At 38.3% G+C, this 12,095-nt stretch overlaps 1 protein-coding gene across 1 annotated transcript in view; it reads left to right on the top strand.

Annotated features, from left to right (window-relative positions):
- PTPRN2 (protein tyrosine phosphatase receptor type N2) overlaps window positions 1-12,095 on the top strand; it is a 659,439-nt gene that overhangs the window by 57,976 nt on the left and 589,368 nt on the right. The window contains exon 2 of the mRNA XM_063324424.1: window positions 12,002-12,052. Coding sequence (XP_063180494.1) covers window positions 12,002-12,052 — 51 coding nt within the window. The remainder of the gene's footprint in view (window positions 1-12,001; window positions 12,053-12,095) is intronic.

The following is a 12,095-nucleotide window of genomic DNA, read 5'->3' as shown; positions in this document are numbered from 1 at the left end:
TGGGAATAAAGATTGCTGCATGAATGCAAACAATAAAAGGTATTTGGCTTTTTATAGGGCCTACTGTTATGATGAGATGTGTAGAAATTCAGTCATAATTCAGCATATTTTTGTGGGATATGTTGCCTTCTGGGTGGCATTTATTTTCAGCAAACATGATTGGGAGATTTTGAGTGATGCTAAAGAAATTCAAATGTCCTTGACTTCAGTCTTTGGCTTAAGTTTAGATGGGAATATGAAAAATATGCAACACTAGCATTCACTTGTTCTCAGAAGTAGATTGTTATCCTCAGGTGGATCATAACACTGTACAACTCCGGTGTGCTACATACAATGTGCATAGTACAGGTTTTGTGAATTGTAACTGCAGTGTAATCACGCTGACTGCAGTTCCTGCTCATCCAAAAGGAATACGATAGAGGAAGGGCACAAGATTCAGACATATTTTTTCCTCACTTTATCTATGCCTTATTTTCCTTTTCATTAAAATCAAACCGATAGATAAGTCAAACTCACAGTAGAAAGATGCAATCTGAACTGAGACTTGAAGAACAATCTATTACTTCGTTAGAAGTATCCGTATAACACATCAAGAAAGAATGACAGATAGTGCTCCTGAAGCCATTCAGAAATTTCTACAACTTGTCACGTGGGGCCTGGAGGTCTCCTTGTCTGTCTGATACTTGGTCACTTCAGGTCCCTAACTAGAATTCTTGTCCCCTGACACCACCCCGCCCCACTTCTCAGGGGACACAAACTCAAAAGCTCATGGACTGTAGAGGCAGGCAAGGAGTTGTTTCACATTCTTGAAATCTCTGCACTTTTTGAGAAGAGGTAGAGCGCATTGGCTTTACTTAAATAGACATTAAAAAACACACTCTTCAGAAAATGCTTGTTTGCATTGCACTGAATGCTTCCCAGTACCTTTATGCAGCTACTTCCTTTTCTTTAAGGTTCAAAACATTTCTGCCCAGGCCAGCAGCAAAAATCAGGAGCAAGTCTAGAATTCCACTCTGCTGGACTGTAGCCTGGTAACCTTGCTAGTTGGTCTGGCTTATAAGTAACTTGGTATCTCCTCTTCGTGATATTCAGATATTCAGCGGACATGCGACATCAACATCTTTTTCTTACCTGTTCAATAAAAGTTCTAAGATTTTTCTTCCTACTGCACAGGGAAAAATAACAAAGATAATAAACATGAACCAAAAAAGTAGGCATTTGGGCCACAGAGCTGCTCAGACACTTCAATTCCATCAAAATCAATAGGTGTTAGATGCTAAGTTAATGAGAGCTGGTGACTATATGGCTATAATATAGTAATGACTTTTGGCTGCTCTTAATGGTGAAAGACACCTGTATAAACTCCTGAAGGCATCCAGGCTTCAGATTTTTTTTCCTAAATAAATTAATTTTCTCAAGGGCAGTTTTTCCTTTCTGTTTCAAGGAGTTTAACAGTCAGATGAACTTCTAGAATCTGGGAGGTTTAGCCTTCTAATAGTCTTTTTTTCTAGAGAGAGAAAAGCGGTTTTTTGTGTACTTTTTTAGGAAGGAGCCAGAATATGAATTCTAGTGCTACTCTGCATGCATCATATTTGTCATGTTTCAGAATATCTGTAATTTTCTTGGCTTCCTCCCCAAATTGCTTTAATCATTAGTCTTTTTCTTAACTACTTCTCTGATAGGTGTCATTATGATGCCTGCTTCTCAAGAGCTAGCCTAGGGAAAAAAAAACATCTTACTGGTATCACAGGGTAGGCAGAGCTACTTCACGGAGACAATGGCATAATGTATTCTGGGACAGCTGGCTCTAATGCCAGCCTCAGATACATCAGGGTGAGTCAGGAGTAATTAGAGCACATTTACTGGTCAAAATCAGGACCATTCACTCTGAGTTCCAGATTTGCTTTGAAATCGGTGTAATTTCACAAAAGTAAGTAGAAGCAGATCCTTTTACTCCGTAATGAATTTAAACTACTCTCTGGAATGAGTCTCGACTCAATACAAGATAAGGTTTAATTCTTTTTCAGCATTAACACGGTATTGTCCTAAGTCTGCCCCTTATCATCAGTCCCAGACAAGAAAGTAGAGTGATGCCCATGTATGCAGTTACATACGCTACAAGTCCCACAGGACTTGAGCAAAGCCATAAGGTGCTGCACATTGATTATATGTCGGGAGATAATTTGTATTGATTGGAACAGCTGAGTTCTCGGTAGCTTGAAAAAAATTTCTAGTACATAAACATTTATAAAATTCTTTCATTTTTCTGTGGAAGGTGAAAAGTTTTAGGCATCTTCACTAAGAACTGTTAACTTTGATGTGCTACTAATATCCTTGTATGACCTATTTCTCATAACTCTATCCCATACTAGAGAATGCTGCAGCTTCATTTGCAATTCAAATTCCCTGGGTAAAGTATATAGATAAATCTTGGTGCCACAGTCCATTGAATTTTACCTAATATTATTCTTTTTCCTTCAAGAACTTTAAGAGACGATGACTTTCTGCATTGACTTTCATTACTTTTCTCCAACACATTAATGATTAATGTGGATTACTCTGGACTGTTTAAACTCTTTATTAGAGAAATTACCAAGTGTATATAATAGTGTCTCTTTCATGACATGAACTTAGGTGATTTCGGCACTCTAAATACACCTTATAATGTGTTTCAAAATTGCCTGATAAATCTATAAAGCTTCTTTTCCAAACACCCGCTAACAGCAATAATAGGAATTTAAAGTGTTTTCAATATCTAGCAGGCCTCAATATAGATACATGGAAACAGACAGATTTAGAGTACTGGTTGGGTCCTGTCTCCCTGTTTGGAGCTCATCTGTTAAGTGTAGCTCCCAAACCCACGTGTGCTGTTGTCTAAATTAGAATTACTTTTCTGCAATAAATGACTGTGGACTATCCCCTTGCTCTTCAGACTCCACTGAGTTATATGGTTCTTTATTTCCTTCCCAAGTTGTTTTTGCCAAGTCCACATGATAATTTACTCAGCTCAAATTAACTGTGAAAGAGAGATGTAACAAAAAGGAGAGTGATTTTCTAAGAAGAATGAGGAAGGGGAAAAAGAAGGGATCGTATGTGACAGGTACTGGCTGTACTGCAGCTGTGGGCACAGGCATCATTGCTTAAAAGGTGCTGTACTATTTTCTAAATAAAACAAAACAGAAAAGCCAATCATTCCAAAGAGGTCTTCTGCAAAAAATTGTTTCTGCCTTTGAATTCTGCTCAAGACAGTGTTGGGAGAGGCGCATTATTGCAGAATATTGGGTAATTACTTACTTTTGGATGCAGTGTAAATGGATGAGAATTGCTGTGAATTCTGGTTATGTTTTTTCAAGCACCAAACAGATACTCATTAAAATTTTCTGTCAAATACCGAAGACAAAATTTTGGTGCCTGTTAGAGGAAAATGATAAACATATCTCTTTTCCTTTCTTTGATTATATGAATAACTGTAGTTTTCCCAAAACATGAGACGCAACTTTAAAGAACTATTTTTTAAAAGAACTGTCACTTCAGTGCATCTTAGAGACTGATTAGCTTCAGATGATGGGACATAAGCTTCTTTATCACCCAAGTGTTTTGGAAAATTTTATCTGAAAGAACTGTCTTCCAAAGCACATAACCCCGAGACAGATAGTTCCTATTCCTGCTAGCTAATGGTTCGTTACTTCTTTGACCCAGCTTGTCTTAACTCTGACTGTGGAAGAAGGCTAGAGTTATGTTATAATTAGGACTTAGAATTCGCTCCATTCTGCCGTTTTGTAAAACAACTATACAGGAATAGGCTGACAGTTACTGATGGGTAAAACGGGGTTGACAGACATAATGATGACAGTACTTCTTCCACAGAATAAATATGAGAGAGGCCACTGAACTGCAAAGTTTGCTGGTCTATGTGCAAGAATACTGAGGAAGGCTTTGCTCGTAACATCATACTCTGCTGTATGTAAGCCTCAGTTTTTAGTATCTTACGGCTATGAGAAATACTAGAAGGCCTTGCTGCCCATAGATTTTGTGGGGAAGGATACTGCACAGGCAATAGCAGGGGAAAAAAATTAGGCTCCTTGTTGAAGTATTTAAGCAGCAAAGTGCAATTATTCATTTAGAGTCAATGGTGTTCAAATTCTCAAATTCTCTGCCAAGTGCAAAAAAGGTTTTGCTTAGGTCACAGTTGTAATTTTTGTGGGTGTTGGGTGATTTCAGTTTACTACCCAATAAGGAAATTAGTTTTAGCAACCGGTGACCAGTAGAAGGTATTGAATTGAAGTTATTAAAGGCCTGGTCTGGATCTTTATGATATTTTTTATTCAACTTGTGAGGACTTCAATTCACATTTACAAATTTTGAAGGAACAGATCACACATTTTATATTGTAGAGATCCTAATTTTGTCCCAATATGGGTTACCAGCATGTCAAAAATCTTTTGTTTGGGGCTGAGTTACTTGAGCAAAATCACATTTGACCCTTCCTGCCACAGTTAATGGTGTGGGTAACAGATTTCAGTCTTGATCCTAAGAAGTAATAATTTTAATGTTAGTTTTTAAGTGGTCTTCTATTTTTTCTCCAATAATGGGTTTATCTGGCTTTAAATAAATTTTTTATTTAAATGGAGAGCATGTAACTAAGTATTAGTGGAGCTACTTGTTTGTCAGAAGTATTATATCTGTGGTCCCCATTTTCAGAAATTACCTGAGATAGTGGCAGTCTCTGCTAAAGAAACAGAGTTGGGAAATGTAGCATTGGGAGAATTGTAATTTTTCAGGGGAGACAATGCAAGTTCTTTTAATAGTCACTGTGAAAAAATGACAAAAAGGCCCACCAAAACACATATTGGCTGTATCCGCCCATGAAATGCCATGTTCTTTCTGAGCCCTGGGCAAATGGAAATGCTTGGAGCTTTTCCAGTGATGGCCTTTCCCTGTCTCTTCGCCTCATGAACTATTACTACTGCTCACGTCTTCAGTTATTCCTAGTAGTGACCTTTCCTCAGCACTCCCCAGAAGAAAAGCCCTACATCATTGCAGTCATGACATTAGTAATCAGAGAAGTTAATAGTATTTTCACCACAAAGCAATTCCTTTCTTTAGTGGTGGACAGGCTCACGACTAATTACATGCAAAAGAAAAGATTTAATCATTACTTTTTTTTCTAAATGCAGAAAGGACGATGTACCCCCCTTACATAGTACGAAATAGTATCATACATCACAGCATTTTTCTACTATTTTGCCTATTTAGTGTGTCAATCAGTACATGTTGAAGAGCAAGTGATATACAGAAGGTAATTGAAGGACTAATGTGTACTGTGATTGAGGCTTCAGGGGCAAATCTTGGCTATAAGTTTAGTACTAACATTTTCCTTCTTAAAATGAAAATTATTCCATGGTGAATTATTCTGGCTAGGGTCATTTTTCAATATACAAAATCAATGCGTATGAAAAATGATTGAAAGAAGGAGTAATTCTGAGATGTGGCAGCGTTAGCACCATATGGTAACACTTATGGGAAATCTTTCCTTACTTTACTTTGGAAACTTTTCATGTAAGAGATTGCACAGTCCTCCAGTTAACCACTGCAGGGATTTCTTTTGTCATCTTTATGACTGTTAATTTGGATTACAGTAAGGCCTGGATTCCTCACCAGGGATCAGTGCCTCATTGTACTAGGCTTTGTACATGCACACAATTAAAAAAAATAAATAATCTGCTCTCAAGAGTTTACAGTATTACAAAAACATCAGGCACCTATTACATTCAAAAAAACATAAAAGGTGGAGTAAAGGAAGAAGATGAAAGCACAGTAATTATTGTGCTGTCATATATTTTTCTCATTTTCTCTCTTGGGAGAGAGAACCCTCTTAGTGTTATGTACTCCTTTAATATTGTTTTTGACTACATTGATTTACTTTTCTTGCCTAGCTAAACTACTATTCTGAGTAGTTGTTGATAAAGCATCACAAGTTCTGATGTCTTGCTAAAATGCCTTTCTCAGTGAAGGCTATTCTGGATATCCTGAATGCCCAAGGAGAAAGAAAGAATGTGGCTGAACCTACTCCACTCCTGAAAAGCTCTGAACAGAGTGAGCACGATGGAGCAAATTCTACCTCGTTCTTCCCTCCTGTCTCTTTACCTCTCTCCTAGCCATCACACCAGAAGCGGGGTAGATGAGAAATGGTTGAGTGTGCTACAAGAAGGGAAGTGGAGGACACCCGTGGTAAAGGGTGAGACCAGAGATCCGGAAATTGCCAGCAACCAATAATGATACAAAGGTGACAGACAAGCTGTTTACCTGCATGAGTGAAAGGCGAGGGCCTGGGTAGGAAGGGCAGTGCCCAAGTACAGCATCCACGTGCTTGGGAGGGACAGAAAGGGGTGACTGCATTCTGGTGCTGGAGCAATGGTTTCTTGGAGAGTAGAAGAGAATGGGTAGGAGTTAGAAAAAAAAATAGTTCTCAGAAAGAGAACGGAGGAGTTTGGAACAGAATAAAAAGCAAAGAAAAAAGGGGATGAAAATGAAAATTTAAAAAACAGGGCCAGGGAATATCCAAATTTATTATCAAAGTGAATGCCAAAATAAAACTAAAGTAAAGAAACAGTAGCTGATTTTTCATATGCAATTGATAGGTTTTGAGAATAAATAATGCTTACATTACACATGTATGTACACCTATGGCACCTATGTAACCACAGGGTTCGGAAAACCAAGAGAAGCTCTGCTTATAACCTGTGATCAGCTTAAATTACATTTTTCCCAGTCATTTTTGCACTTTTGTGTAATTTTAGACTTGTTAGGCATACACGTGTGGCAGGCAGATGAGGATGTGTTGGATAGATCACAGCTTTACCAGACTGAGCAAAATTTTCTCTCACTTCTATTAGTGAGAGGAATACGTCTCTCTCAATCAGATGACTTCTCCATTCAGTTTTCTGCACAAAACCAATTTTTGACTCTTCCTACCAATCAGTTCATGTTATCATTCCTAATCATTATTGTGCACTACCTTGATTTTTCTCAGTCAGGGCTATCCCAGCTGTGTGAGCTGAGCACTTCTATAATGTCATTCTTAGACCATATTTCTTATCCTTACTATAGGAAAATAAACATGTGCTCTCTATTTAGAGTCATTCACAGCTGGTGCTAAAGACCCAACAAGGCCCATCAGACGTGCCCAGTGTTGGCTTACCCAGGTGTTTCCTTTTTCGTTTCTCTCGTTAGTAATGTTTAGCAGAACCTACCCTTCAAGCTCTTCTTACCAGATAGCAAGTAAATCTGAAAGAAGCAGATAAATGCAGAGTGAGCTTTCTTTGTAGGCTATTAAAAATGCTAATGAACATTGGCATATTTTGATTAAAGAAACACATGCTGGCTAAAACTTTGTGATGAGGTGAGGTTGGTATGGTCTGCAAACGTGATGAGCTATTAGATGCTCATGTGGCAGTTGAATGAAGGGAAGAGGCAGAGAACTCTCAACAACAGAAAGGATTAAGGTTTGTATTTTCCCAATTTCTGATTGATAAGTAGAAAAGAAACTTAGCTGTTCTTGGCTACTGTTTGTTTTCTTGTTTTGATGATTATAAGGCAATTTTTTATGAAGAAAGGTTATGGTATGTTTTTTATCTTAATAAAAATGCTTACAGACTTTGGGTGTTCTTGGAAGATACGTTTAATGTAAAGTCATCATGGGTTGGTTAACTGGGGGAAAGAAACAAGAAATAAACATTAATATAATCTATTTAATCAGTGGACTTTTAAAAATTATTTTCCTGATAAGTGAATTATTATAGCTTTTTCTAGATGAAGTCTAAGTGATTTCAGCTGGTGCCTTGACTGTTGTAACCTTCAGAGGCACCTCTTACAAATCCAAACAAACAGTATATTCCAGTGCGGTTTAAACCTTCCTAGTTTGTCTTTAGGAATGCAGAACTTCTGCATACCTGATGAAAGGAGGAAGGGAATACTTTGATTAGTATCTCAAGAGAAGAATATCTTGACAAAGAGATTTAAACTTTTAGGTGCTGTACTTGCAAAAGTATTTTGGGATTACCTTGTGTGTCTGAGAAACAGTACTGGAGATGTAGGGTAGAGGGAGAGGGAAGGGAGGCAGAAAACTTTGTGAGGCTCCATGGAATCTCTTTTCCTGGCTAGGTGAAGAATGCGTGATGTAAGTGTATTGTAAAATGTAGCATAGAAACCTGCCATTATTTTATGAAGTCATGAAGTTAAAAAACATTGAGAAAATGTGTGTATATATGAGTGGGTTCAATACCAATGGTCCTCATACCTGACACAATTTAGTAGAATTGCAGGCTACTGAAGTCTGTGTTTGGATGCAAGGATAAAGTTAGGTATTTCTTCACTTTTCTTGACTTCTCTCTGAAAGACCTGCTTACCTTGGTGTATGGAAGCTCACTACATTGGTTTATGTTACACAGTCAGCCCGGGCTTTTCTGACCTCTAGGGAGCTTTACTCATGTAAACTCTTCTGGAATTCACTGTGGTAAATCATCAAGAAGAAGTTTATAAGTGCACTACTTATGTTAGTAGAAGTTAATGGACATAAACCACACTTATGCAAACCCTTTTATTTAAGAATGTGAAAAACCATATAGTTATCCAAGCATATGGGATAATCCTTAGCGCCGTGCTGACTGGATTTTAAATAGCCCCAATAAGTGTCAGGGAACCACTCTCCCTGTATTAACGAGACGCACAGCATACATTTGTGTGCCTTGGTTACGTGGGGGGAGGATGATCAGCTGAGCTTCTTGCGGCTGCTGGCGCACCTGTGCACAACTGAGTCATCGCCCCAACCTTCTTTGCCACTATTGAGATGCGGGGACTATACTAGTGGTAGTGAAGAACTGAATCTTTAACGCAAGTAAGAAACCCGTGTTTAAATTCTAGAGTAAGTAAAGCAATGTATGTGTACCTGTTCAGTTTCACTCTGTCAGCTGATTGAATAGTTAAGAGAATTTGTTATTTCAGGGCTGCTGAACTGAAGTAAGATTGGGGCTTTGGGTTTCAGGTGTGTGTGTGTGTGTGTTGGTGTTTTTTTGTTTTGTTTTTGTGATTTGTTTTGGTTTTTTGTGGGCTTTGAAGGTATTTCATCAGCAGTTTGTGTTTTGGGAGATGATTGCTGGTAGGAGGATTGTTTGATAGAAAACAAAATGTAATTTTGATCTCATAAGGCACGAACAGAATTAAGTGATTTTTGGAGACAATGCTACTTCACTCTTTAGTGGTGACTTATTTCCACCATTACTATTAGTAAGTAGATGACATTTAGAATGAAATATGATGCTTCTTAATGTCACAGCAAATAACAACAAAAGATAAATTGGTAGTTAAATTAACATATTTACTGGCTGGGTGAAATATGCATAACAATAAATTCTAGCAATAAATAACTTGAAATAAAATATTTTTCAAGGAGTTTTAGAGGTCCTTTCCTATTTTAGAGTAATCATAGACGGGCATATTTTGTCATGCATTGATTTTTATTAATTTGCTCTCCAAAACATACACTTCCAAGGCTAATTGTGTCAGACATCTTGTGTGGTAAGCATCAAATAACCAACTATTATTAAAAGAGAAGCTAAAACATGATAAAATCAGTTTTCTTTTGTGCTTTTCATGGAAAATATATTAAGTGATAACGCAAAACATATCAAGCAAAATTGGAGTGCATTTGAGTCGTAGCTCTGTATGGAGGTAGCCTGGCTGTTTATTTCTTTCTGCCAGAACATACTCATTTTGTCTATCTTGATTCTGGATTTTTCTGTTTCTGAGGATATCAGTATATTATAGGATGGCCTCCCTCTGGTAGGTGGCCATGGGCAGCTGGTGGCTGGGATCCCGGCTCCCAGGTGTTTCAAAATCAGTAGGGTCGAGGTGAACCGGTTGCTGTTCTAATGTGTGACTCTACTAGAGGTGTTCCTGGTTGAAGCTTCTCATCTGATACTTTTTGGATCTATAGCACAGCCACTGCAGGATGGGAAATCAGCTACAAAACTGCTTGTTTTCCCTCTGTCAGAGGACACCTTTGGCAGCCCTTCATTGGGCATGGATGTTTCAGGCTTCTGGTTTTAATCCTTTTGTGATCTCCCAGGAAAACAGGGCAGACACATTTAACCAAGGATTTCTTCTAACCATACACCCTTTCTTTTAGAAAAGGCAACTGCAATTTTTTTGAAAACAGCAATACTGAAGTATACATTTCGTTTGCCTAGCTTGTATTAGTACTTGAAGTCTTTTTACCTTCTTTATTTTTTTTTTCCCAGTGATCATTGCTATGCTTTTAATTAGAGCTCCTCTTGTGCTGTGTACCCTGTGCTGTTGTGTTTTGGTCGCTATTTCCTCATTCTTGCCTTAAGTTCTTTATGAGTCAATGTATAGTTAAGGGTTAAGGCATCCTTCTGCTTTGCTGGTTTGGTACCAAAGCTGCAATCAGGTATCTTTAGTGATTTTTTTTTTTTTTTTTTTTTTTTTTTGGGCCAGACACTGGTTCAGGTCAATTGGCTGTTACAGTAGACTTGTCTGGAGCAAAATCACATGTATCAAATATGTCACAAACCAGAATTTGTGGACTGTGTAGGCACATGCTGTTCTGCCGTACTCTGCTTGAAGAAGCCTTTCCTGGTCGGAAACTTGCTTTAGCTTTCAAAAGCTACCAAATGTGTATCCACAGTTTATTGATGCATAGGTTAAAGGCAGAGAGAACACTTTCATTGGTGTGCATATTGTGGGCTTTCATTATTTGCCTAAGGTTATGTATGTGGGTTTGTTGAGGCAGGTGTGGGATCGATAGCTGGGGCTCTGCTGGTGTTCCAAATGACTCGAATTCATGTAAATGTGCTTGCCTAGCTCAGACCTAGCCCTGTGCTAGTAAATCCTGCTGAGAGACATGGTATATTGGTTCAGGCTTAATGGTGTGCTAATACAGTTACCCGCTGAAAGGCTTTGCGGGCACACATAAGTCACTCTATTCCCTTGAACTTTTCTTTCAGCAGGGTTAGGAATCAGGTAATTCATGACATAGTCTTGAGCCTTTTAGTTGCTCTTGTTTTTTTGTGATGTGTGGGGTTTGGTTGGTTTTGGTTTGTGTGTGTGTTTTTTTTTTTTTTTTTTTTTTTTTTTTAAATAAGAATAGGCTACTTAATCCATTTGACTCTGATGAACAGAGAAGCTTGTACTTTTTGCTTCTGCGGGGATAGGCATGGCTGGGGAGAGAGAATTTGCTCCTGCGTTTCAATGTGGTGAAGTTCCTGACTGTTTTTTGATGCATAGTGTGAAACTACTCAAGACTACTTAATTTTGCTAATGCTCTGTGTCCATTTGTAAATTCAAGATACTTCCCAGAGAGGCTTAATTGTGACAATATCGCAGTTTATGTATTCAAAATAAATCCTCATTCCTTGGAGTTTATCCAGTCCTAGCTCTTTATCATTTTCAGAAAACACATTAAAGAAACTACTGGTTGGGTTAACAGCGTACGTGCCCTTAACCACAGCACAGTATTTCATGCTGCTTCTGTACTTGGCCCTTGTCCCTGTCCCCCAGTGTGGAGTGACAAGAGCAGAGGTGTATCCTGCCCACTGCCCTGCTGATTTCTTGGTGTGTGTTTTTGTAGTGTCTTGCAGCATTACTCTGCTGTGGTATAAAGTATTCAAAATTGAGACAATGCCGAGTTCCCTATATTACTAAATGAGAGATACACAGACAGAGAAAACTGAACCCTCAGTAGAGGTATGAGGGGGAAGAAAAACATCCAAGGTTTTTCTGGATGTCACCAGTTAGTAAGATGTGCTGTCTAACCAGGCCTGTTCCCATGTTCTCGACTTTCCGTACTGCCCAATTTAGCCCTAAGACCCGCTGAATGTCTGACTCTTGCTGAGCAGTTAATAGCCTGAGAGATCTTCAGTCTGCACTAATTATCCACAGTTTGAAACCTGTATTAATTTTTACCTTTCTATTGTGTTTTTAGGCTGCCTGTTTGAGGATGACCTTTGCAAATCTTTTGAAATCTGTGTAAATGGTAAGTCTTCGATGTTTTGTTTGCTGACTACTCTGTCCTCTGC

The sequence above is a fragment of the Chroicocephalus ridibundus genome, chromosome 2, assembly GCF_963924245.1.
Source record: "Chroicocephalus ridibundus chromosome 2, bChrRid1.1, whole genome shotgun sequence".
NCBI lineage: Eukaryota > Metazoa > Chordata > Aves > Charadriiformes > Laridae > Chroicocephalus > Chroicocephalus ridibundus.
The sequence above is the reverse complement of the archived record's forward strand: the minus strand, read 5'-3'. Positions and strand labels throughout refer to the sequence as shown.